The sequence below is a fragment of the Anomaloglossus baeobatrachus genome, chromosome 5 (genome assembly GCF_048569485.1).
Source record: "Anomaloglossus baeobatrachus isolate aAnoBae1 chromosome 5, aAnoBae1.hap1, whole genome shotgun sequence".
Lineage (NCBI taxonomy): Eukaryota > Metazoa > Chordata > Amphibia > Anura > Aromobatidae > Anomaloglossus > Anomaloglossus baeobatrachus.
In genome coordinates, this window is record NC_134357.1 from 406,277,477 (window position 1) to 406,305,443 (window position 27,967).

The 27,967-nt window shown below is 48.8% G+C and overlaps 1 protein-coding gene across 2 annotated transcripts; it reads right to left on the reverse strand.

The window, feature by feature from the left end:
- Positions 1–115: 115 nt before the first annotated feature.
- On the reverse strand, positions 116–27,402 carry LOC142310221 (lysozyme C, milk isozyme-like). Of its 2 annotated transcripts, none has more exons than XR_012754108.1 (3): positions 27,296–27,402; positions 22,853–22,928; positions 116–326 (listed from the first exon to the last, which is right to left on the reverse strand). XR_012754108.1 is itself a non-coding variant. In XM_075347709.1 (3 exons), the coding sequence occupies exons 1-3, from the start codon at positions 23,632–23,634 to the stop codon at positions 233–235; spliced, it is 228 nt and encodes a 75-aa protein (XP_075203824.1). In that variant the 5' UTR covers positions 23,635–23,659; the 3' UTR covers positions 116–232. The 2 variants fall into 2 exon arrangements, 1 of the variants encoding a protein (XP_075203824.1); XM_075347709.1 differs by lacking the exon at positions 27,296–27,402 and adding an exon at positions 23,577–23,659.
- Between the last annotated feature and the right edge of the window lie 565 nt (positions 27,403–27,967).

The window sequence follows — 27,967 nt, forward strand, 5'->3', positions numbered from 1 at the left end:
CAAATGGTTACACAGCTAAATCTATGCAACTAATACTATGTTTCACTAACCAGGGTGATTATATGTACGTAGCTTTATTTATTGGGGAAAAAAAAAAATATTTTCAATGCTCAACAGATTTTATTGATTTGTAGAATGAGAAATCATATTTTTTTTATTATTTGAGACAATTTCAGAAGATTGCTACTAATCTTGATAAAAGATCCACAGAGAAGACAAGCAAAGCTTTAAATCACAGCCATATTGTCTGTTCTGACCGAATACTTTGATATGTCACATATTTTGAAAGATCCTTGTCCTTACACTTCGGTTCCCAAACACTCTTCCTGTACAAGAAAGAAACACATGATATATTAATATAAGCAAAGCAAATAAAGGGCTACATGAGGTTAAAGAAACATGGTTGCATTTTTCCCATTCATGTCTATTGGTTGTACGTGGTGTTGCAAGTGAATCACATTTTTAAGTTGTTTCATTTGGTTAAAGGGGTACTCCAGAGAGAAAATAAATTCTTCTACTGTCCCTGCCCTCATAAACTACAAATAATAAATGTTATTATTATTATTATTATTATTATTAATAACTACAAAAATGATATGCACAATACTGTTCCTGTACCTCTAATTCAGGTGATGCTGGAGCTGCTCTTTGCTGCTCCCCCTCCCCTCTGGGACATTACAAGACACATCAGGGTCGTGGCCTACTCTATGCTATTGGTAATAGCTGCTACCCTGCAGTCTGAGAACAGGGGGCATGGTGTGCTCCATGTTTTAGTAACAGCCAGCCCCCATATTAATAGCTGCTACCCTGCAGTCTGAGAACAGGGGGCATGACCTGCTAAATGCTTTAGTAACAGCCAGCCCCCATATTTATAGCTGCTTCACTGCAGTCTGAGAACAGGGGGAATGGCCTGCTAAATGCTTTAGTAACAGCCAGCCCCCATATTAATAGCTGCATCCCTGCAATCTAAGAACAGGGGGCATGGCCTGCTCCATGCTTTAGTAAAAGCCAGCCCCCATATTTATAGCTGCTTCCCTGCAGTCTGAGAACAGGGGGCATGGCCTGCTCCATGCTTTAGTAACAGCCAGCCCCCATATTAATAGCTGCTTCCCTGCAGTCTGAGAACAGGGGGCATGGCCTGCTCCATGCTTTAGTAACAGCCAGCCCCCATATTTATAGCTGCTTCCCTGCAGTCTGAGAACAGGGGCATGGCCTGCTCCATGCTTTAGTAACAGCCAGCCCCCATATTTATGTGTCGCCCTGGACAAGCCAGGGGCCACAGAGAACAACACCAACACACCCCACACTCCCTGCAGGCACATCAAGGTCAGACACAAAACCCTTGTTGCCTTCCTCCAGGGGGTGGAGCCAGGCGGTTGGTCTCCACCCACCGAGGAATTCACAGTCCTGGAGGAGGGAAAAGAGTCAGATTAGTTCAGGAGTTGGAGGAGTGAGGAAGTGAAGTGGTACTAGAGCAAACAAACAGTCTGAAGAGCGTCCGGGTGTGTGGCCCGGGCGAGAAAGCAAGGTTGGCAGACGGTGTGGACAGTAACAAGATGCTAAGTGAGCAGGAGTGGCCGATTGGAGTCTAACGTAAGGACCGTGGACGGGTGGTGGCCCGGCGGTACCGGACCGGTATACAAAGAGAAGCCAGCACCAGTGGCAGGGGCCTTTCGGACCCCGGCAAGGCTAGGAGTCGCCATGAAGTTGCCGAATCCGTTAGTGAAGGGGACCTCTGGGTTTCCAAACAGTCAAGTCCCGACAGAAGGCAACAGTCCAACCTAGTGGGAGAGACACCGCCACCGCCAAGGCAACCATTTTTCAGGGCCAGCGCCTGTGGGCAAAAGGGGCTCCTCCGGCCCATATCCAAGTCGGGGAGCGGCTTACCGGTGGGAACCCATCGAAACCGTACAGACTGAGTAGGTGCAGGGAAAAGACAGTCACCGCTAACCTGCAGGGAACAACAACACCGCAGCCGTCCGAGGGACCCGTCCATCCAGCCGCTTGTTTTACCGTGAACTGTGTCATCATCATTGGGCTGAGTGAGTACCTCCATGCCGTGCGGCACAGCGCTGCCCCTGCACCTCATCAGGCCCTGCAACCCGCCTGTCATCAATCCTTACCCCATCACCGGGCCCCGGGACAACCAACCCCCTACCCACGGAGGGGAGGATTAACAACCAAAGCTGCTCCCTGTCACCGCTCCCGGGATCCCCGTCCAGAGCAGCGGTGGTGTCCACACAATCACCACAACCGTGGGTGGCTTCACGGACAATATCCCCAAAACCCAAATCACCCCCCTTTTCACTCACGGGCGAGGAGCGCCGCTCGAGTCCCCGGGATCCGGCCCATCGCTCGAGCCACCGAGCAGCAGCAGCTGGACCCGAGCAGTGGGAGAGCGCGGCGTCCCCTCCTCCACCCGCGACAACTTGGCGTCACGAACAGGATCTTACCGCTCTGCTGTTGGGTAGAGGTGCGCCTTGTTACCGCCGGAGGTGTCCGGCCAGAAATTTTGAAAAGCCGCCATCTTGGGCGCGAAGAGTTCCCGCTCGAGCGTCTCCTCGAGTAGTGGAGGCGCGAAGGCCAAAACCCCCGCCCCGATAGAGGAGGGGCCGGAAAGAAACTAAGGGGGACGGAAACAAGATGTCTGCGCCCGACGAAGCCGCTGGAAGAGCGGCGGACGCAGCCGCGGAGGCACCCGTAAATGGGAATGGGCCTGCCCAGGTCCCGGCCGCGCTGGCGGGAGGCGCCGCGTCCCCAGTTCTCGCTCATGTGATGCCGTTCTCTTTGCCCTATGTGCCCGGAGCTGCCTGGCTAGCGCAGTACGATGGGAAACCTGATACCTTGCAGGTTTTCCGGAAAAAACTTAGTCCGCTGCTAGAATTGTACCCCCTGACTGATAAGCAGCGTGCAGCGCTAGTGCTGGGGCAGCTAACCGGCGCGGCTGAGCAAGAGGCGGAGACCTGGGCCGAGGGGGACCGGTCCTCTGTAGCCACCATCTGTGAAAAGCTGCAGACTGCATTTGAGACCCGTACCGAGGCAGAGTTGCAGATGCAGTTCTATCAATGCCGATAACGGCCCGCAGATAGCATCCGGGACTATGCTCTGCGCCTGCAAACCGCACTCCGCACACTGAAGCGGGTGGACACCATCAGCAGTGTGGACAGTAACAAGATGCTAAGTGAGCAGTTTGTGCAGGGGATGAGGTCCTCCGAGGACCATAAGCAGCTTCGGCTGTGGGCCCTAGAACACCCTGACGTGGACTTTGCCGTATTAAAAGAACGGGCCATCAAAGCTCTGCAACCCCCCGCATTGGAAGCTCCTGAGCCAACCATGTGGCCAGTTGAGACTGCTCCTGTTGTGGTGGCTCCTACCAGACCGGCACCTCCAGTGCCTGCAGCCCCAAGCGGGGCAATGGAGGAGCTCGCTGCTCGAGTTCGCCGCATGGATGGGGGCCTTGCTAAGATTCTCGCCGCACTCCAGCCTCCAACCAGATCTCAAGCACCGGTGGAGATACAGCTCACCGACGACCCGGAGGACGTCCCCTGGATGCAGCGGAGAAGGGCCAATGGCTCGCGGAACGGGGCCCCAATCTGTTACAAGTGCAGCAAACACGGCCACTACGCCCGACGGTGTCCGTTAAACGAGCAACCCCTGGGGCCACGGGCCAATCCTCAGGAGTAGAACCCCATGGCCCCCCAGACTGGCGGGACCGGTACATCGGGGCCCGGCCTATCATTCCCGTGGCTGTGGACGGCATACCGGTGATGGCTCTCCTGGACACTGGATCACAGGTAACCACTATACCATACACACTGTATCAACGGTATTGGGGGAAAGATGAGCTGGCTCCCCCAGATGCTAGTATAACACTGATTGCTGCTGATGGACTCCCATTGACCCAAGTGGGATACAAACAAGTGGCCATGACTGTGGGGCGAGCTGAACTGCAACACCAGGGTATGATTGTGATAATGAATGAACCCAGTGATCATAACCCGAAGATAGTGCTAGGAACCAATGTGATGGAGCACTGTATGAGTGATGTGCTGACCCTACTGCAGCAGCTGGCCGCCACAGCGGCGGGGAGTCGACAGAGAGCTGTGCAGCGTGAGATCTGAGCCTTGATGTACCGCCAGCATGTGAACTCGACAGGAGGAGAGATTGGTGGGGTGAGAGTGATGGATGTTGCCCAGTTGATTGTGCCCCCTAGGAGTGAGATGATGATTTGGTGTAGGGCAGCAGTAGGGCCCCAGGGACGTGACTACCCTGCCATGATAGAGCCCATGCCCTCCGAACACTGGCCCACAGTAATGGCCGCCCGAGGGGTGGTAGATGTAAAGAAGGGGAGAGTTCCTGTGAGGGTGCTGAACTGCGGGGAGGAAGAAGTCAGGCTTCCCCGGTATGCTACACTTGCCAAGTTGCTCACTCTGGAGCCCCACACCATCCGCGAGGCAGTTCCCCCAACCTCACCACCGACTGCCAGCACTCACCCGCCCCAAGGGGAGTTAGATGAGTGGCACCAACAGCTACATGTAGGCACTGACGATACCCCTACACATCACAAAGAAGGAGTATACCGTGTGGTACAGGAGTATGAGCAAGTTGTTAGCAAACATCCCCTAGACTTTGGGCAGATTAAAGGGGTCCAACACCATATTCCCACCGGTGAACACCCCCCTATCAAAGAGAGGTACAGGCCTATTCCCCCTGCACACTACCAATGTGCCAAGGACATGTTGAGGAACATGAGGGAGGCAGGGGTCATCAGGGATAGCTGTAGTCCCTGGGCTGCCCCGTTGGTACTGGTTAAGAAGAAGGACGGCACCATGCGGCTGTGTGTGGATTACCGGAAGATTAACCAGATAACGCATAAAGATGCTTACCCACTGCCCCGTATTGAAGAGTCTTTGGCCGCACTGAGAACTGCAAATTACTTCTCCACCCTTGACCTCACCAGCGGGTACTGGCAAGTGACTGTGGCACTGGAGGACCGGGAGAAAACTGCCTTGACCACCCCAATGGGGCTCTGTGAATTCAATAGTATGCCGTTCAGGCTGTGCAACGCCCCTGGAACCTTCCAACGGCTGATGGAGTGCTTTCTGGGGCATCTAAACTTCAAGACCGTCCTGTTATACCTGGATGATGTGATTGTGTACTCCCAGACGTATGATGCCCACCTGGAGCACCTGACCAAAGTGTTCGCGTCCCTTGCCAAATACGGGATGAAGTTGAAGCCCTCCAAGTGTCACCTGCTGAAACCCAGAGTGCAGTACCTGGGGCATATGGTGGGTGCAGAAGGTGTCGCCCCCGACCCCGAGAAGATCACCGCCATCCAAGACTGGCCGAGACCAACCACAGTGAGGGAAGTAAGGCAGTTTCTGGGTCTGATGGGGTACTACCGGCGCTTCATCAAGGGGTACACGAAGATGGCTGCCCCCATGCAAGACCTCCTCGTGGGACAGACCAAAGGTGGTAGACCCATCGGAGCCCCACTGGTGTGGAAAGAGAGGCATGAGGAATCCTTCCGTCAACTGAAAGCGGCCTTGACTGGAGAGGAGATCCTGGCGTATCCCGATTACAGCAACCCGTTCATCCTCTACACCGATGCCAGCAATGTGGGCTTGGGGGCAGTCTTGTCCCAGGTCCAAGATGGGAAGGAAAAATGATTGCTTATGCTAGCCGAAAGCTCCGACCGACTGAAAGGAATCCTGAGAACTACAGCTCTTTCAAGCTCGAGCTCCTGGCGCTGGTGTGGGCTATCACCGAGCGGTTCCGCCATTACCTGGCCGCAGCAAAGTTCACCGCTTTCACGGATAATAATCCGCTGACCCACCTGGACACGGCCAAGTTGAGCGCGTTGGAACAGCGGTGGGTGGCCAGGCTAGCCAACTACGATTTCACCATCAAATACAGGGCCGGTCGTGCCAACGTTAATGCTGATGCACTCTCTCGGATGCCCCACTTGTCAGAAGAAGGGTGCGAGGATGACGACCTCGAAGAGATCGAGTTGCCTGCATTTCACCAGCCACCAACTGAGAATGTGCATGTCCACCAGCAACGGGCGAATCTGGACCCGCTGCCCAGTCAGGAGTGGCAGGAAGCTCAAAACCAGGCGCCCGCTGTCCGCGTAGTTAAGATCCTGGTGGAGCAAGGTGCTGCTGGAATAGACCCTGCCGCCCCATCTGAAGCCCAGCGCCTGTGGCTAGAACGGACCCGGTTGTATCTACACCAGGGGAAGTTGTACCGTGAGCTGATTAACCCGAAGACTCATGAGAAAATCCGCCAGTTGGTGATTCCCCAAGCTAATGTGCCCACCGTTCTACAAGCGTACCATGATGGTGCCGGACACTTCGGATGGAAGAAGCTGGAGATGCTGTTGAGGGAGCGGTTCTATTGGAGTGGGATGCGGGAGTCTGTAGAGGCCTGGTGCCGAGAGTGCGGTCCTTGCACGCTGAGAAGGAAGGACGAGGCCAGCCAGAAGGCGCCCCTACACCCGATCGTTACACATCAACCGCTGGAGCTGGTCGCCCTGGACCATGTAAAGCTCACCCCCAGCCGAAGTGGGTACACCTACGCTCTAACCATAGTAGACCACTATTCAAGGTTCATGGTGGTTGTCCCAGTCAAAGACCTAACTGGTCGTACTAACGCTAGAGCGTTCCAGGCTTATTTCTGCTGACCACATGGATACCCTGAGAAGGTGCTTACTGACCAAGGCCCGGCCTTTGAAGCGGAGGTGTTCCATGAGTTTTGCCAGTTGTACGGCTGCAAGGAGATCCGGACCACCCCTTACCATGCCCAGACCAACGGCATGTGTGAGAAGATGAACCACTTGGTCCTGGGCCTCCTCAAGACGTTGCCGCTGGAAGAGCGGAACCTGTGGCCGGAGAAGCTACCCGATTTGGTCGATATGTACAACAATATCCCTTCCAGCTCAACGAAGTGCACCCCAGCATACCTGATGAGGGCTCGCCCCGGTCGGCTACCGGTGGATCTGGACATGGGATTGGAGGCCCCAGAAGCACTCCCTTCGACAGCTGAATGGGAAACTCGGCGGAGGGTGCAATACCGACAGATTCAAGAATATGTGGAGAAGAACTTGAGTCGGAGTCGGGAACAGCAAGAGCAGCGCTTCAACCAGAAGGTGTCTGCTGGCCCTTTCCAGCCCCTGGAGATGTAGTGCTGAAGCGGAAGAGGAGAACCCACAAGCTGGATGATCAATGGGAACAAACCCCATACGTCATACAGCCCACAGGATGGGAAGATGGGAAGGCCTACCAGATCAGTCGTGACCAAGGGGGCACTTTGGCCACGGTTTCCCATGACCATCTGAAAAGGTGCCCACCAGCATTGAGGGCAGCGGCTGAAGTTCCGGTTCCTCCACCAGCGGAGAAGGCAAAAGAGGTAATCCACACCATAATGGGGGACTTCCCAGCGGACTGGCCTACACAGAACGGCGCAGTGATTCTTCCAGTGATACTGTTCCCACAACCTGTGGATGAAGAAGTGATGGAGGTGGTCAACCGTGAGCCAGAGCCAGTACCAGTGCTCAGGGATGAACCTGTGCCCAGCTCCCCTATGCCTCCGCCTGCCCCACACGATAACAGGGAAGAGAGACTGATTGTTCCCTCTCCCCCGCTGCCTGTCTCCACTGACACCGGACCCCGGAGGTCCACTCGCCCCAACCTAGGTAGACCCCCACTTAGGTACAGGGAAACTACTATTTAGAGGGGGGGTGAACATTGTGTGTTTAACCCCTTAACGACCCATGACGTACTAGATACGTCATGGATCGTTTTCCGGTAAGCCCCGCCCCCTGCCGCCCGCCGGCGGCGATCGGCGCACATATCAGCTGTTATCAACAGCTGATATGTGTGCCTGCTAGCCGCGGGTGGAATCGCTTCCACCCGCGGCCATTAACCCCTTACATGTATATGGGCGCCGCCATTACAGTGACTTACCCCGCCCCCGCCGGAAGTCACGTGACATGATCACGTGACTTTCGGCGGTTGCCATGGTAGCACAGGGTCATGTGATGACGCCTGTGGCTAACATGAGTCACTTCCTCTCAATGCCGGAATACAGCCGGCATTGAATGAAAGTGAAGCAGCAAATCTGCAGTTCTCAGCTCTGTAGCTGAGATCTGCAGATTGTGCAAAGCGATCAGATTGCTGATCGCTATAGCCCCCTAGGGGGACTAGTAAAATAAAAAAAAAAAGTAAAAAAAAAAGTTTTAAAAAATTAAAAAAAAATAAAAAAACCTAAAAGTTCAAATCACCCCCCTTTCACCCCATTGAAAATTAAAGGGTTAAAAAAATAAAAAATACACACATATTTGGTATCGCCACGTTCAGAAATGCCCGATCTATCAAAATATAAAATCAATGAATCTGATCAGTAAACGGCGTAGTGGCAAAAAAATTCCAAACGCCAAAATTACGTTTTTTGGTCGCCGCAAATTTTGCGCAAAATGCAATAACAGGCGATCAAAACGTAGCATCTGCGCAAAAATGGTACCGTTAAGAACGTCAGGTCAAGACGCAAAAAATAAGCCATCACTGAGCCTCAGATCCTGAAAAATGAGAACGCTACGGGTTTTGGAAAATGGCGCAAAACGTGCGCCACGTTTTTCGGACAAGCTTGTGAATTTTTTTTAACCCCTTAGATACAAGTAAACCTATACATGTTTGGTGTCTACAAACTCGCACCGACCTGAGGCATCATACCCACACATCAGTTTTACCATATAGTGAACACGGTGAATAAAATATCCCAAAAACTATTGTACAATCCCAGTTTTTTTGCAATTTTTCCGCACTTGGAATTTTTTTGCCATTTTCCAGTACACTATATGGTAAAACTTATGGTTTCATTTAAAAGTACAACTCGTCCCGCAAAAAACAAGCCCTCATATGGCAAGATTGATGGAAAAATAAAAAAGTTACGCCTCTCGGAAGAAGGGGAGCAAAAAACAAAAACGCAAAAACGGAAAGTGCCCGGGGGCTGAAGGGGTTAAAGCACTGTTTAAAAGTTTTAAAGTTTTGAAAGTTTTAAAGGAATGAATGATAAGTCAATGATAACCGTGAAAAGTCACCTGATTGCACCCTGATTTGGAACCAGTCGTAGGCGGCAACTGGTCCCCGTTGGGACCCCCCTTCACCACTTCACATAGAAACTACTATGAACATGCCTGAGAACTTGCAAGGCAACCACAAACTTGTGGCCTGTAAATAATTATGTTGTTACAGCTCCCACCGTTGCCGCCTCCGGAGAGGCAGATTGGAGCAAGGGCCCGCAGTGGAGTAGGCTGGGGCCCAGCCAGCATCGGAACCGGTGGCAATCCTCTGGGGGTTTCAGGGGTTCCCCATGGACGTGGGTCCCCTGAAAAGGACAGAACCCGCTCGGGCAACTTGTGCAGGACTGGGGTCAAGGGGTCCTGCCTGTTTGCTTAGGGGCAGCATCAGGGCCAGGTTGCTTGGGTGGGTGAGAGCGGAAGCCGTAACCGTTACCGTAACGTTTAAGTAAGAGTACCTCCCGATGTGGGAAGATGTTATTTTAATTGTAAGTGTGTTACCGTTTTTACCTTTTCATATTTTTCCAGTTGATGAAAATAAAACCGATGTTGGATGGGCAGCCCGAGGACGGTCTGCATTAAACTAAGGGGGAATGTGTCGCCCTGGACAAGCCAGGGGCCACAGAGAACAACACCAACACACCCCACACTCCCTGCAGGCACATCAAGGTCAGACACAAAACCCTTGTTGCCTTCCAGGGGCTGATGTCCACACCAGGGGGTGGAGCCAGGCGGTTGGTCTCCACCCACCGAGGAGTTCACAGTCCTGGAGGAGGGAAAAGAGTCAGATTAGTTCAGGAGTTGGAGGAGTGAGGAAGTGAAGTGGTACTAGAGCAAACAAACAGTCTGAAGAGCGTCCGGGTGTGTGGCCCGGGCGAGACAGCAAGGTTGGCAGACGGTGGTGATCGTCTGCAGGAGTGGCCGATTGGAGTCTACCGTAAGGACCGTGGACGGGTGGTGGCCCGGCGGTACCGGACCGGTATACAAAGAGAAGCCAGCACCAGTGGCAGGGGCCTTTCGGACCCCGGCAAGGCTAGGAGTCGCCGTGAAGTTGCCGAATCCGTTAGTGAAGGGGACCTCCGGGTTTCCAAACAGTCAAGTCTCGACAGAAGGCAACAGTCCAACCTGCGGGCAAAAGGGGCTCCTCTGGCCCATATCCAAGTCGGGGAGCGGGTTACCGGTGGGAACCCATCGAAACCGTACAGACTGAGTAGGTGCAGGGAAAAGACAGTCACCGCTAACCTGCAGGGAACAACAACACCGCAGCCATCCGAGGGACCCGTCCATCCAGCCGCTTGTTTTACCGTGAACTGTGTCATCATCATTGGGCCGAGTGAGTACCTCCGTGCCGTGCGGCACAGCGCTGCCCCTGCGACCCTGCACCTCATCAGGCCCCGCAACCCGCCTGTCATCAATCCTTACCCCATCACCGGGCCCCGGGACAACCAACCCCCTACCCACGGAGGGGAGGATTAACAACCAAAGCTACTCCCTGTCACCGCTCCCGGGATCCCCGTCCAGAGCAGCGGTGGTGTCCACACAATCACCACAACCGTGGGTGGCGTCACGGACAATATCCCCCAAATCACCCCCCCTTTTCACTCACGGGCGAGGAGCGCCGCTCGAGTCCCCAGGATCCGGCCCACCGCTCGAGCCACCGAGCAGCAGCAGCCGGACCCGAGCAGTGGGAGAGTGCTGCGTCCCCTCCTCCGCCCGCGTCATTTATAGCTGCTTCCCTGCAGTCTGAGAACAGGGGGCATGGCCTGCTAAATGCTTTAGTAACAGCCAACCCCCATATTAATAGCTGCTTCCCTGCAGTCTGAGAACAGCGGGCATGGCCACTCTTCAGACTTGATTTTTCTATCAGCTTTTATTCTCGTATAAATCCCAATTCATAATGATCAGTGTTTTTTTCCTTGGTGTTAATAAGGGTGCAGGTTGGAGTCAGACACTCCTGATTTATTAGGAGGCACGTACAGTTAGGTCCAGAAATATTTGGACAGTGACACAAGTTTTGTTATTTTAGCTGTTTACAAAAACATGTTCAGAAATACAATTATATATATAACATGGGCTGAAAGTGCACACTCCCAGCTGCAATATGAGAGTTTTCACATCCAAATCGGAGAAAGGGTTTAGGAATCATAGCTCTGTAATGCATAGCCTCCTCTTTTTCAAGGGACCAAAAGTAATTGGACAAGGGACTCTAAGGGCTGCAATTAACTCTGAAGGCGTCTCCCTCGTTAACCTGTAATCAATGAAGTAGTTAAAAGGTCTGGGGTTGATTACAGGTGTGTGGTTTTGCATTTGGAAGCTGTTGCTGTGACCAGACAACATGCGGTCTAAGGAACTCTCAATTGAGGTGAAGCAGAACATCCTGAGGCTGAAAAAAAAGAAAAAATCCATCAGAGAGATAGCAGACATGCTTGGAGTAGCAAAATCAACAGTCGGGTACATTCTGAGAAAAAAGGAATTGACTGGTGAGCTTGGGAACTCAAAAAGCCCTGGGCGTCCATGGATGACAACAGTGGTGGATGATCGCCGCATACTTTCTTTGGTGAAGAAGAACCCGTTCACAACATCAACTGAAGTCCAGAACACTCTCAGTGAAGTAGGTGTATCTGTCTTTAAGTCAACAGTAAAGAGAAGACTCCATGAAAGTAAATACAAAGGGTTCACATCTAGATGCAAACCATTCATCAATTCCAAAAATAGACAGGCCAGAGTTAAATTTGCTGAAAAACACCTCATGAAGCCAGCTCAGTTCTGGAAAAGTATTCTATGGACAGATGAGACAAAGATCAACCTGTACCAGAATGATGGGAAGAAAAAAGTTTGGAGAAGAAAGGGAACGGCACATGATCCAAGGCACACCACATCCTCTGTAAAACATGGTGGAGGCAACGTGATGGCATGGGCATGCATGACTTTCAATGGCACTGGGTCACTTGTGTTTATTGATGACATAACAGCAGACAAGAGTAGCCGGATGAATTCTGAAGTGTACCGGGATATACTTTCAGCCCAGATTCAGCCAAATGCCGCAAAGTTGATCGGACGGCGCTTCGTAGTACAGATGGACAATGACCCCAAGCATACAGCCAAAGCTACCCAGGAGTTCATGAGTGCAAAAAAGTGGAACATTCTGCAATGGCCAAGTCAATCACCAGATCTTAACCCAATTGAGCATGCATTTCACTTGCTCAAATCCAGACTTAAGACGGAACGACCCACAAACAAGCAAGACCTGAAGGCTGCGGCTGTAAAGGCCTGGCAAAGCATTAAGAAGGAGGAAACCCAGCGTTTGGTGATGTCCATGGGTTCCAGACTTAAGGCAGTGATTGCCTCCAAAGGATTCGCAACAAAATATTGAAAATAAAAATATTTTGTTTGGGTTTGGTTTATTTGTCCAATTAGGCTAGTTTCACACTACGTCTTTTTAACATCCGCTGAAAACGTTTTTTTAGCGGAAGTACGGATCCTGCTTTTACAGCAAATAACGTATGCAAACGCATATGTTATTTTGCAGGATCCTGCACTGGATATTTAGGGGCGGGCATTGGAGTCATGTGATCGGGAGTAAGGGGAGCTAGACTGGGAAGAGGCTTCTGACAGCTGCAGACGCTGGTAACCAAGGTAAACATCGGCCTTGGATACCCGATATTTATCTTGGTTACGAGTGTCTGCAGCTGCTAGGAGCCGGGCTGCCTGCACGCGTAACCAACGTAAACATCGGGTAACTAAGAGAAGTGGTTACGCGATATTTACCTTGGTTACGAGTGTCCGCAGCTCTCAGGTGGGAGAGAGAGGGAGGGGGAAAGACAGAGATAGAGAGAGAGGGGGTGAGGGAGGGAGTAGAGAGATAGACAGATCACTGGAGACTGGTTCTGGGCATGCTCAGTACTTTCTGGGCATGCTCAGTACAAAAGCAGGATCCTGTTACAACGCAACTGAACGCATTCTGCTAGGCAGGATCCAGCACTCATTGAAATGCATTGCAGCTCGCGGCGCAATGTGAAGGATCCTGTGAGATGCGTTATTTTGACAAAGCAAAAAAACGCTACATGTTGCGTTTTTGAAACATGTTAAAATAACGCAAAAGGACGGATCCTGCGTCTAACGGACGCAAACGCATGCGAACGCAGGTGGACGCGAGTCCATTGAAAATGCATTGAAGTGAAAACGGATTTGCACAGGATCCGTACTTCCGTTAAAATAACGTTTTCAACGGATGTTAAAAAGACGTAGTGTGAAACCAGCCTTACTTTTGACCTCCTAAAATGTGGAGTGTTTGTAAAGAAATGTGTACAATTCCTACAATTTCTATCAGATATTTTTGTTCAAACCTTCAAATTAAACGTTACAATCTGCACTTGAATTCTGTTGTAGAGGTTTCATTTCAAATCCAATGTGGTGGCATGCAGAGCCCAACTTGCGAAAATTGTGTCACTGTCCAAATATTTCTGGACCTAACTGTATCTCTTAATGAATTAGGAGAGTCTGACAAGTAAAATGTGCCTCCATGTACCATTCCAGAAATCCTACTCCAGTCTTAGGGGTACTTTGCACGCTGCGACATCGCAGGCCGATGCTGCGATGCCGAGCGCGATAGTACCCGCCCCCGTCGCAGCAGCGATATCCTTGTGATAGCTGCCGTAGCGAACATTGTCGCTACGGCAGCTTCACATGGACTCACCTGTCCTGCGACCGTCGCTCTGGCCGGCGACCCGCCTCCTTGTTAATGGGGCGGGTCGTGCGGCGTCATAGCGACGTCACACGCCAGGCGGCCAATCGGAGCGGAGGGGCGGAGATGAGTGGGATGTAAACATCCCGCCCATCTCCTTCCTTCCGCATATTCTACGGAAGCCGCAGTGACGCCGGTAGGAGATGTTCCTCGCTCCTGCGGCTTCACACACAGCGAAGTGTGCTGCCGCAGGAGCGAGGAACAACATCGGACTGTCGCGTCAGCGTAATTATGGATTACGCCGACGCTGCAGCGATGATACGATTACGACGCTTTTGCGCTCGTTAATCGTATCATCAAGCCTTTACACACTACGATGTCGCATGCGATGCCGGAAGTGCGTCACTTTTAATTTGACCCCACCGACATCGCAGCTGCGATGTCGTAGTGTGCAAAGTACCCCTTAGGCTATGTGCACACTTAGCGTTTATACCTGCGTTCCGCAGCGTTTTCAGCTGCAGCGTTTTAAAGCCAAAATGCATGCGTTTTGATTCCCAAGCAAAGTCTATGAGAAATAGGGATTTCTTGTGCGCCTATGCTGTTCTAAACGCTGTGTTTAATTTGCATAATTTGAGGCAAAAACTCAGCATTTAAAGAAGCAGCATGTCAATTGTTTTTGCGATTTGAGCAGCGTTTTGCTAACATTGAAGTCAATGAGAAGTTGCAAAACGCAGGCAACATTAAAATTCTAGCATATTACATGCTTTTTTGATGCTGAATTCATGCGTTTTGGACCAATTAATTGCATGCGTTTTTGGCAAAATATTAATGGCATGATATGTCCCTTTACACACAAACATAGTCCGACAATTATTTTTAAGAAAATCCATAAATAATTGTAATTGTATGCATAATTATTATCACAAACTTATTTTAATAAAAAAAAACCATTTATTGATTGATAATAATCTTGATATTTGTTATCATTTTTTCCGTTTTTTTCATAGTGTTTGAATGGTTAAACTTTATTTAGTAGTGTCTTTGTATTGAAAACGCATCTGACTTTAAGCAATGAAAAAGCATGTAAATCGCACTAAAAACGCGGAAAAAGCGCGGTAAAAACGCACGCGTATTTATCGCGTTTTTGTGGTCAAAACCAACTTTGGCAAAAAACATTTCTGCCAGAGGATGCGTTTAGAACTGCAACAACCTGCAACCGCCGCCTCCCCACCCCACAAAGCATGTTTCGGACGCATGCACTTACAGGGCCATTGACTGTAATCGAGCAGACTACGTTAGCGTGTGCTCTGTTTCTGTTTTGTACCCTATTCGGGCATATACAGTACAGACCAAAAGTTTGGACACACCGTGAAGCATGGAGGAGGAGGTGTGATGATGTGAGGGTGACACTGTTGGGGATTTATTCAAAATTGAAGGCATACTGAACCAGCATGGCTACCACAACATCTTGCAGTGGCATGCTATTCCATCCGGTTTGCGTTTAGTTGGTCCATCATTTATTTTTCAACAGGACAATGACCCCAAACACACCTTCAGGCTGTGTAACGGCTATTTGTCTAAGAAGGAGAGTGATGGGGTGCTACGCAAGATGACCTGGCCTCCACAGCCACCAGACCTGAACCTAATCGAGATGGTTTGGGGTGAGCTGGACCGCAGAGTGAAGGCAAAAGGGCCGACAAGTGCTAAGCATCTCGGAAACTCCTTCAAGACTGTTGGAAGACCATTTCCGGTGACTACCTCTTGAAGCTCATCAAGTGAATGCCAAGAGTGTGCAAAGCAGAAATCAAAGAAAAAGGTGGCTACTTTGAAGAACCTAGAATATAAGACATATTTTCAGTTGTTTCACACTTTTTTGTTAAGTATTTCATTCCACATGTGTTAATTCATAGTTTGATGCCTTCAATGTGAATCTACAATTTTCAGAGTCATTAAAATAAAGAAAACTCTTTGAATGAGAAGGTGTGTCCAAACTTTTGCTCGGTACTGTACATTTTCTGCAGGCGTACACCAAATCGTAGTCGACTCTATATACAAAAGATGACACCACTTGTCGAGTGAGTGGAAATATGTAAGAATAAACATTTTTGTTTTTTTTTATATATATATATTTGCAAAAGAGTGGCACAAACTGCCCTCAGGGTGAGCATCGCTGATGGACCCCCTGGAAGCAGCGGTAAGAGAAAGGATCGGACAGGAGGGAGCCGAATGGCTTGCCTCCCTTGTGGGCACCAGCTCTCTCCTGCCGGTTCCCAGCAGCGGTGGGCGCAGGTCTTCCAGACCCTCCCATCCACCGCAGCGTTTGAGCCCCACTTCAGACCCCAGGCGCAGGGCGGCCCGTTCCAGAAGGACCAGTCCGCTCTCACCTCTAGCTCGCGAGCCCCCGGGTTCCCCGAGCGCGTGGTCCCCACAGCCATCTTGTGCACCTCCCCCTTTCGGTCTCGCAGCGCGGTGCGTCCCACAGGATGGGGCAGCCCCCATGTGACTCACCATCACATTCGGTATCCATGGCCGCCGCATCACTTCCTGTGATGCGGCGCCCATGTGACCACACGTCACTTCCAGTTTCCAGATCCCGGACCGGAACTGACATCACGGCCCGGGAAAGTGCGAAATTTAAAGGGAAACAACAATTTCCCACACCAAAAAGCCAAGCCCCATGTCTTCCAGCGTCACTTCCGGCTCGGCGTTAGAGCACATTTCAGCTTGAACGTACTGGCCACCAGCAGCCTCGACGCATCCCCCAAGCAACAGAGTCCACTGCCCCATTAACAAATCCCAGCATCCAGGTCACACCATGGGAGCCTCTAAAAGCAGAAGCTCATCAGTGGAGGAGCCATCATATACAGACTCACACCAGCAATGCGGGGACCATTATGGGCACCATAACCAGGCATCTTCTACCAAGGGCATGGAGTTCCACGGAGCGGAGGACCCATCATTACCTATAACACCCCCATGCTCCCTCCTACCACCAGGACAGCGAGAAACACAAGGTACTCCCCAGCCACTAGCTTTAACCCCCTGTACTCCCTGCCGATCCTCGCAAGACCACCCACTGCCCATCCTGCCAGCCTCCCCAGTGGGGTCAGCTGAGCAGCGCATGACGGCTCCCCGTCGGGAGCCCCTTAGGGGTCATGAGCCCAGAAGATCAACATCCACCCCCCGCAGCAGGAGCCGAGGGAGCCACAAATGCCATTCCCAGTGCTGACGGCGGAATCGCCACTCTCGTTCCTCCAAGCGCAGCGAGAGGGCATCGCGCAGGAGATATCGCGCACCATCCAGCACTACTTCATCTGACTCACGCAGCAGCCGCTCGCTAAGTGGCCCTCCAGGTCTTCTATCCACCGCTCACACGTTGAACCAGCATCTGAACAACGAAACCAGACGCGTCGCCAGCGGACCAACCTACGACATCGGCCGGTGAGTATAGTTTTACCAGTGCATGGGCAGGAGGGGCCCATCCAGGGGTAGTGAGTGAAGCGGGTCGTACACCATCGGGTATCGTTCTGGTCAACCCCGCGTTTGTCCAACTCCCAGAGGTAACACAGCAACCTGACTTACACAGGGACATGTTTTACTGTGGCGTATCACCGCTAGGAACACACCTAACCCCGATACTATACAAAAAAATGTGGGCAAACGAATATGTAGACATCTGGTCATTAGTATCAGTGGACCAGAACACTATTGACAAAGAAAGACGAGGCAATGATCGCCCACTCGCAAAAAACCTACTGTAGCCAAGACCAAAAATAATTGGTTGCAGGCTATCTGCGTTCTGGGGTGCGCGATGGGTCAAAAGCACCTCGAACGCTGCTCAGAACTCTTCACACACTGCAACACCATTTCCAACTCATTTAAAACCCATGGGGGTTCTGCGTAGTGGAAGTATGGTGAGAAATTCAGGAGACATTTAGCACTCCTACCCCAACTGGACTGGGGCGTGAAAGCCACTGATTCATGGCTCAGACTTATGATGGCGCAAAAGGCCCAACAATCCTTTCCTGGGCCACCTTCCTTTCTATCCCACCACGCTACATTGGGAGCTGCTAACGTCCGCAGACCCGGTTGCTGCTGGCTCTTCAACGAAGGCCACTGCAAGTTTCAGGGACTCTGCAAATACAAACACGAGTGCTGATCGTGCGGGGGCAACCACACCTCCTGCAAATGCAACAAACAACCAGCCAGGCACCACAACAAAACTGCGCTACCAGGTCCCAAAGACTCCAGTGAACGCGCACGAGATGGAACCATGGCTAGAAGGTTACCCCAATAAGGCTACGGCTAACACCATCAGGGACGGTTTCACCCACGGTTTCTTTATCCCCTTTGTTTTCTCCTCAGAACCAACTTTCGCCCCCAACCTCAAATCTGCCCGGGACCTCCCACAGGTCCTGGAGAGCAAACTAATGGGCGTAGCAGGCCCATTTGTAGATATACCCTTTTCAAACCTTCACGTCTCACCCTTAGGGGTAGTGCCCAAGAAAGAAAAGGGCGAATTTCGCCTCATACACCACTTGTCCTTCCCGGCTGGGAGGTCAATGAATGACGGCATCCCCGCAGAGGACTCAACGGTTTCCTATGTGTCTTTTGATAAAGCGGTCTAACCTTGTCCGGAAAGCCGGGCAGGGAGCACTCATGGTGAAATCAGAAATAGCGTCCGCCTTTCATCTGCTACCAGTGCATCCCGATTGCCACAACTTATTAGGGTGCCACCAGAATGGGAAATTCTTTTATGACATGTGCCTTCCCATGGGTTGCTCCATATCCTGCTCACACTTCGAGCTCTTCAGCTCTTTCCTGGAATGGGTGGTTAAGGACGTAGCAAAAATAAAATCTCTCACCCATTATCTGGATGATTTCTTGTTCCTTGGTCCCGCAAACTCTGGAGCATGCTCAGCCGCATTAGAGTCGTTCCAGGTCATAGCAGACAAGTTTGGGAATCCGCTGTCAGCCGAAAAAACAGTTGATCTTGTGACCTACCTGTCATTTTTGGGAATCGAAATCGAATCAACTAACATGACGTTTCGGTTACCTCTGGAAAAGGTAAAAAAAACCCACATCACTCACTGACGGGTTCTGCGCCAATCGCAAGGTAACCCTGGCGCAAATGCAATCTCTCTTAGGCTTGCTTGCCTTCGCATGCAGAGTCATGCCCATGGGAAGGGTCTTTTCCCGTAGGCTATGTTTGGCCACTAGGGGCATAGCTGCCCTGCATCACAGGATTCGCATCACCAGATCTCTACGTAAGGACCTGGGTGTTTGGAGGTCCTTTCTAGCTACTTACAATGGACACACGTGTTTCCATGAACAGGATATTTCCAGCTCTGATATATCTCTATTTTTGGATGCTACCGGGTCCAGCGGTTTTGGATTTTTCCTAGGTTCCAATTGGTGCACTAGTCACTGACCCGACACATGGTGCCTGTCAGGTTGGACAAAAAACATCACTCTACTTGAGTTGTTCTCCATAATAGTAGCTACGGCTCTTTGGGCCGAACAGCTGGCGAAAAAACGGATCCGCTTCAGGACTGACAAAATAAGTGTCGTCCACGCCGCTAACCACCTCGCATCTTCCTCCCCGACGGTGATCAGCTTTCTGCGATACTTAGTTCTCATGTGCCTTGAACATAACATCTGGTTCAGGACCAGCCACGTACTGGGGATTGATAACAGTATTGCTGATGCCTTATCGCTTTTTGATTTTCAGAAGTTTCGAGCAATGCACCCAGAATCGGACAACAATGGCCAGAAGTGTCCACAGTTCCTCTGGACGGTCCCCGAGAACAGCTGATGCCGTTGGCTCAGGCATCTCTTGCTCCATCAACGTGGAATTCGTACGGTAAAGCGGGCTTTACACACTACGATATCGTTAATGAATTATCGTCGGGGTCATGTTATTTGTGACGAACATCCGGCGTCATTAACAAGATCGCAGCGTGTAAAACTTAAGAGCGATCTTAATCGATCGCAAAAGAGGGCAAAATCGTTTGCCGTGGAGATGTCGTCCTGAAACAAAAAATCGTTTTCAGGATGTTAGCGATGTTGTTCCTCATTCCTGTGGCACCACACATCGCTGTGTGTGACACCGCAGGAGCGAGAAACATTTCCTTACCTGCCTTCACCGGCAATGAGGAAGGAAGGAGGTGGGCGGATGTTACGTCCCGCTCATCTCCGCCCCTCCTCTTCTATTGGCCGCCTGCCGTGTGACGTCGCTGTGAGGCTGCACGACCTGCCCCCTTAGGAAGGAGGCGGGTCGCCGGCCAGAGCTACGTCGCAGAGCAGGTAAGTGCGTGTGACAGGGTTAAGCGAGGTTGTGCGACACGGGCAGCGATATGCCCGTGTCGCACAACCAACGGGGGCGGGTACTAGGCTTGGGATGAATGGTTCAATATAGCTCAACCGCTGTCTAGCCAGGTGTCCCTGGTCTTTCTCAGCAATTCCGTTGCTCTATACATAAAGCATCTACATACCAGTGGCGTGTCGGGCACAGTAGCGCAGCAGCGACTCGGAGGAATAGCCTTTCCCTTTCGGGTTCGCAGATGATCCCAGATCACGGTGACACAGTTTTTGGCATTGCTCAAAATGTCAATATTCAACCTGGGTCTACAACCAGGAGATTATGGCATGCACTCCTTCCGCATCGGCGCAGCAACCTAGGCAGCAATGGCCGGCTTCACGAATGAAGAGATACAGCGGATAGGGCGATGGCGATCAAACTGTTTCTACCGCTATATCAGGCCAGACCTAATTTGACCCCCTGATCCCTACCAAACACCAAGTTTCCCCTCCCGCCAAATAACTTTGGAGCGTATTTTGGTCCCTCCAGATCTTTGTTTCCTTACGGAGTTTATATTCCAGATGCTCCATTAATTCCTCTAAAGGGTACTTTACACGCTGCGACATCGCTAGCGATCTCATCAGTGATGTGAAATTCTAGATCGCAAGTGCGATCTTACAAGATCGCACATAGGTCATTTTACGCATGTGCGATCCGAACGATCGCACTTGCGATCTAGAATTTCACATCGCTAATGAGATCACTAGCGATGTCGCAGTGTGTAAAGTACCCTTAACTCCTTAGGTGTATCCATAGTATTGTTAGTAGGGCTTTTAAAAATACAAGCTGACAGCTTCAATCGTGCAGCATAAGTATCCATGTCCACAAAAAGAATTTCTCACTACACCACAGAGTTTTTCCTTGTAAGAATTTTAAATTGTTAAGGGTGAAAAACAGACTTGGACAATTACCTTAAACTTCAAGTAGAAACAAAACAAATAATGTGGAGGAGCCGTCTTACCCTTATATCAGCTGCTGGATTCCGTTTGAAACTGGTGGGACCCGCTCATGATTTAGGAAGAAGCAATCCAAAAAAGCTTAATGTGAAAGAAGGCAGAAGCAAATCCAGCGGTGTTCCTCAGTAACCAGAAGATGTGAGTAAAATCTTGTAATTTTATTGAAAAAATATTTAAAAATAATATTAAAAAATATTAAAAATTTAATTTAATTTAATAATTAAAAATGTTTCAATAAAATTACATGATTTTACTCACATCTTCTGCTTACTGAGGAACACCGCTGGATTTGCTTCTTCCTTCTTTCACATTAATATTGAATGATGTTACGTGGATACCTTCAATAAAGTACAAAAGAAAAGACAATCCATGTGTGGTCTCATTCATTGTACAGCGGGGAGGGCGACTGGTGGGTGGGTCTCGTCAGTCTGCAGGGCACTGCGGCTGATGCCGCTGCCCCTGACTGCTGAGCCCCTGCTACGGCCCCCATGTTTACCTCTCCTCTCCCCGCTGTGCAATGCCCCCCGCTTCCCCCCTTCTCTGTCCTGGGACCTCCCCCAGACCTTATAAGCAGCGTCTGGAGTCCATCCTTCCTCTTAGAACAATCTGCCCTCAGGGTGAGCATCGCCCGCCCTCCCTCCCTTAAGAAGGTTTTTGTTACAAAGTTCAGAAGTCACAGCTGGTGGAAGAGGGATTTGGTGAGAGCCAACCTGCCACGGACGGCTGTAGGTATCGGGCCTCCTCCCTCAGGTTTAAGGTGGATTTGTGCCTGTGGATAGAGCTATGGCCAAAATAACAAGCAACCCCCCTTTTATATCAATATTGAATGGTGTTACGTAGATACCTTCAATAAAGTACAAAATAAAAGACAATCCATGTGTGGTCATTCATGGCACAGCGGGGAGGGGAACCGGTGAGGTGGGTCTCGGTAGTCCACCAGTTATGGGCCTAGAATTGGTGGCATTATAGATAGAAGGGGTCCTGGATGGGGAGCATTATACCAGGATAAGGGTTGAGGATGGGGGTTATTATAGCAGGAAGTGGCCCAGGATAGAGGACAGCATGGCCATATGAGGGACATTGGTATAGGATGGGGGACAATATACCAGGAAGGGGCCCATGATTGGGGATATTAAACTAGGATGAGCATCATTGTTAAAGGGGACAGGATGGGGGACAATATTATTGAAAGGGGCTCAGGATGCAGAAGATTATACCAGGAAGCGGCCAATAATGGAATACATTATATAAACAATGTGGACATTATACCAGGAAGGGCCCGAGGATGTACTGCTGCTGGTTAGTGGCATGCACTTACATTCGCTGCGCCTGAAATTAGTTGTATTTCTACTGTAGAAAATGTTGACAGATTTTATGAGTTAGAGAGTGGGTGTAAACACAGCCCCACTCCGACTCCTCACAGCTCCACCTATAGCAGCTCCAAAATGGAGGGAGAACACCAAAAGTGGCAACATTTTTTGTGTTGTGCAAACGTTTTGCAAGTTTTCAAAGCTTTCAAGTTGTGTAGTATTATAGCTTTGATGAATCTACAAATCAATGGAAATGCCAAACCTTAGTTTCTACAGGTACACTTTTATGGCTTGCTTGATTAAGATATTGAAAATCCCCATGACATCTCAATTATAGGGAGTGGTATAAATTAACCTCAATCCATTTCTCTCCCAGCCATGTGCGGATTGCTATATGGCAAGAGTAATATGTATAGTATGCAGAAAGTGCCTACAATTCTGTATCATATCTGAGATAAGACCTACCAGGCAGTAAATCCTTGGGTTTTTGCAATTTGGACAGCACATTTGGCATCACCATCTAGGTTTTGGTTTGGTATGTCTAAACAAAAGAACACAACATTAGATGTAAAAAATGATATATAGTACTAAAGGGGTGGTCCACTACTTGGGTAACCCCCTCTTAAATGCTTTATGAACATTTAAAGAAAAAAAAAATCTCTTAATACCCCTTTCGAACCAATGACGTTCCAATGACATTGGAGCAGGGTCTCCCTGAACTCGCATGACAATAGTATGAAACAAAGACATCACAGGCAATCAGCAACTGATGATGGGCTGCAGCGCTCACACTTCCCTTGGACGTGTGCGTTTTTTCCAAGTTTTGTTTCAGAGAAGTGTGAGAGAAGCAACCTACCAGCAGCCTCTGTTTAACTGGAGTGCTCACATGGTTTAACAATGTCAAGCAAATGCAGGGAGGACTGGGGCTGACATTGCTGGAAGACAGTTTTTAATCACATGATGTCATAGACCTAATTGAAAACAGAAGGATTACCTGGGTAGAAGGGCAAAATGAGCAATTGTAAGTACACCGTGCTATATAATATGATGATTACAATTTATTAAGGGAATAAAAACTTAGATGGGAGTGCTTCTTTAAGATACAAAGGATGGGCATTTTTGGTCAGTCATCCCTACTGGAAGCTTCATATACAACAAGGATTTGTCAGATTATGGAGAAAAATCTTACCAGCACAGTACATATTGCAAAGATTTTCAGTTTTGGTTTTATAGTCATTGCACCACATGCGAGAATTTATTCTGAAAGCACCATAGTCATATTTGTCTTTTTTTTTAATTTCATTGAACCCACTGCCATGGTCAATTATGCACATGACTGAAAGGAGAAAACGACAAACATGGAAATAGACTAAAATAACTTTATAATTAACAATACTGAAGTTAAAGTAGATAGATAATAATAATAATATACATAGAAAGAGCAGAAGAAGGTTGTGAGATAGATAAAAAGTGCATTCTCTTAGACCTCAAAAAGACTAAGGCGGGTTTTGCACACTACGACATCGCAGCTGCGATGTCGGTGGAGTCAAATCGAAAGTGATGCACATCCGGCGTCGCAGTCGATATCGTAGTGTGTAAATCCTTTTTGATGCGATTAAAGAGCGCAAAAGCGTCTAAATCGTATCATCGGTGTAGCGTCGGTCATTTCCATAATTTCGGAAGGATTGATGTTACGATGTTGTTCCTCGTTCCTGCGACAGCACACATCGCTGTGTGTGAAGCCGCAGGAGCGAGGAACATCTCCTACCTGCATCCTGCGGCTCACGCCGGCTATGCGGAAGGACAGAGGTGGGCAGGATGTTTACGTCCCGCTCATCTCCGCCCTTCCGCTTCTATTGGCTGCCTGCCGTGTGACGTCGCTATGACGCCGCACGACCCACCCCCTTAATAAGGAGGCGGGTCGCCGGCCAGATCGACGTCGCAGGGCAGGTGAGTGCATGTGAAGCTGCCATAGCGATAATGTTTGCTACAGCAGCTATCACAAGATATCGCAGCTGCGACGGGGGCGGGGACTATCGTGCTCAGCATCGCAAGCATCGGCTTGCGATGTCATAGTGTGCAAAGTGCCCCTAAGAATTGTTTGAGGAAAATGATGTTTCTAAGGCCTCCTTTACACGTCAGTGATTCCGGTACATATGACGCCATTCTCAAACATACCAGATTCACGGACATGTCCAGACCCATTAAAATCAATCAGTGTGCTCACAAGGACTGTGTGTCTGTATGGAGCACACATGTGTCCGTGTGTTCAGCACAGAGACAAGTCCGTTTTTCTCCGGCAGCACTCATGTCACACTCACCTGTCTCCAGCGTTGCTGTCTTTTACACTGCTGTCACTGGCTTCAGTGCCTGTTCATCATGCTCATTGCATATTCACTGCACCGCGGACTCGTAAGCAAGTGTGACCACAGCGCCGGAGACAGCAGCACCATGGACAGCAGCACTGCGGATCAGTGAGTAAAAAGTTCTTATCTCCATGTGCTGTCACAAATGTGTCAAAATAACGGCACATGGAGGGCCATACGTATTTTCAACACGTCCATGAAAACGTGTGTGTTTTCCACGGATGTGTGATAGAGCCCCAAAAAGCTAGGAAGAATAAACTTCACATTAACAAATATAATGTAGCAAGCCTCCTAAAAGATTGTGTAATCTGGATAAACCTACTGTAATAGATTTATGAGGTAAGATTGACATCTCCATGGAATCTAGTGGATTTGGTACATATGCTAATTTTTCTGAAATAACTCAGGATGTGAGAAACTACACATTGGCCTGGAATGCCTAGAGGGAGCTGATGTGGCTACCAGTTCGACTTCCAAAACATTGAAGATTGTGGGGTCACTGGGGTTTCCATCAAGTGTCTTCCAATAAATCATTCCATAAAGGGAAAGGGTTATAGATTGCATGAAAGATTTGTTTCTTTTGGAGGAACCATGTTATCAGACCTTCCCAGAAATACCGGAAAGATACAAGTTAAATGCCTCCCATTTTCTTCCATATTACCAAGTAGTGTTTTGGGGGGGTTTAACAAAGGCTCCAAAATATTACAAACGACCACAAATCTAATTAATTAGAAACCATGATAGGAGCGGAAGGTTTGACAGCTCACATCTATGATAAACTAAGGTCCGGTCTTTCCTTGTGTTCTAAAGTAAACGTCTATTCCATTTTTATGCTAATGAGTCGCAAGTGCAGAGAGCTTGATCATGCACATATAGCTCTCCCTTCTTCTTTCTAATTTTCCACCAACTTTTGATCCCTAAAAAAGATAGATCACTCTTATCTGAGTGACCTTGATTCTTCTTGCTCCCTAGTGCATGCTGCCATTTTGTTCTCACAGGCGTCAGGCCAAGACTAAAATTGTGCATTAGAACATCCCTATTGAATGAGCACATGTCCAATTTATATGCTCAACTGCATGAGCCCTAAGAATGAGCTTGAAGTAGATACTACCCTATGTAATCTACATAGACCTTTATATTTTTTTACTATTCATAATCTACATAGATCTTTTCATTTTTTTTACTATCTGTAATCTACATTGGCTTTTCTTTTTTTTTACTATCCCTCTGTGACTGGAAACACTTCTACCCAACCTTCGAATAGCTTATCCATCCAATCCCCTGAAGGATTGCAAAAAGAAGAAAACAATGGATTAATTCTGGTTTACAGTGACCTAACATAGATGTGTTTGGTTTGTCATAATGAAACCACGTGACAAGTTCCTTTTTATGACTCTGCAACTTGGAGGTTTTGTAAAAATATTGCGACTTTTTGAGTTTACACAACAGTCCCAGCCAGCTATGTCAATATCAGTGGAGCATAAGTGGAACGAGCTGTGTCAAAAGTCAGCCAACAAAGTCTGGATATCTTACACCAGCCTGCTATATCAATATAGGTGGAGCATAAGTGGAACGGGGCATGTCATCAGTCGACCAACAGTCTAGATATGTTACACCAGCCAGCTATGGCAATATAAATGGAGCATAGGTGGAACGGGACATGTCAACAGTTGGCCAACAAAGTCTGGATATGTTACACCACCTTGGTGGCGTAAGTTACTCCAGAAATGTACTCCAGTCTTAGACCAATTAACAGATGCACCCAACTCATTAAGCGGCATGTTCTTATTAATGAATTAGGTCCATTGTACTCCAGCCAATGCCTTCATTAAGACTAGTGTGAAAAACGCCTGTCTTAATGAATCAGGCTCATTGTATTTAGTCATTCAATGCTATAACTACCTTCTGGAAAGAAGTTATAAAATTGGTAGAAGCCAACTGGCAAAATCCCTATGGTTGACTTTTTCATGACGTCTCCTGTTGGAAACATACCAGATGTGGTTCAAGTATTGTTACTGGTGGCCAAAAGATGTCTTAGTTCTAACTAGCAAATATTGCCAGTCCAAATATAAAATATTATTCAACATGGAACACATTGAAGTAAAAACGCTCATACCATTTTGATGTCTTATCAGTAAGATAGGCACCAGATTCCACAATGATGTCCAAACAATCTTGACACTATGGATAAGTGGTATTTATTGTACATCTTATCCCTTTATAAACATTTATTTATGCTTAAATGTGATCAATAAACTACATTGTTTGTCAGAACGACACATGTATATGATGTATATGGAAAAACTGAATAAAAATCTTTTTGAAGGAAAAAAAGCTAACACAAGTCCCCACTTTTCACTTGGATACCTGGAGATTACTGCTTTTTTGTACAGATTATCAGATGGATAAACAGATAACTGAGAAATGCATGGAGAAACACAAGACAGATTAATTGATTCTTGTGATGACAGATAAATAGATAAATAGATAGAATGTCTAGACCAATAAAGCACAATATACATTATATAAAAGATATGCTTACGATTTGCAATCACATTCTCATCCTGGGTATGTTTTTTGATTGCTGTTATCCAGCTGCAGTAGTTTACTGCCCAACTTATATCAGCGACAGCTGCAAAGATCAGGACAATTATGATCTTCATGTCGATGTGTTGCGGGGATAGATCTGCAGTGTTCATATTTATAGTAATACAATGTGTCCACACAATCCCTACAGGTAAAGCCCTGGAGCCCGCGCTGGGTACACATCATTGTTTGAGTTTTTATTAAAGAGTTTGTCTGTTTCACAAAATCTGCAGCTTGTAATAAAATAACAACCTGCTGTATATTTCTCATCCCCAGTGCTGAGTCTCTGACATTGCGCTCAGTGTCCAGTATTGGCTATGGCTCTAATGTCATGTTGACAGACTAGCAGCAAATCAGCAAGCTCAGCAGCGCTAATGATGGTGTTCAGTCTTCACTGTCAGAGCTACTGAGTTCACTGATTGGCTGCCGTGCCCTCTGCTCCACAGCCAATACCAGACACTGGAAGAAGTGCCAAAGACTCAGAGATGGACCAGGAGACAGTGAATACTGAGCAATTTGTTATTTTATTAAAAACTGCAGCTGCCTGATTTTCTGCCTTAAGGCCGCTTTACATGCTGCGATCCGCTTGGATCCGGGCTCGCGTGTCGGTGGCTCGAGCGCCCCCGAA

Bases quoted from the DNA above. Each gene is read 5' to 3' on its own strand.
- LOC142310221 (XM_075347709.1), bottom strand. From the start codon at position 23,634: ATGTGGTGCAATGACTATAAAACCAAAACTGAAAATCTTTGCAATATG. The intron at 22,929-23,576 runs GTAAGATTTTTC...TCTTTTGTTTAG, and splicing joins TTGCAATATGTACTGTGCTG to ACATACCAAACCAAAACCTA. The intron at 327-22,852 runs GTAGGTCTTATC...TTTCTTGTACAG, and splicing joins ACCCAAGGATTTACTGCCTG to GAAGAGTGTTTGGGAACCGA.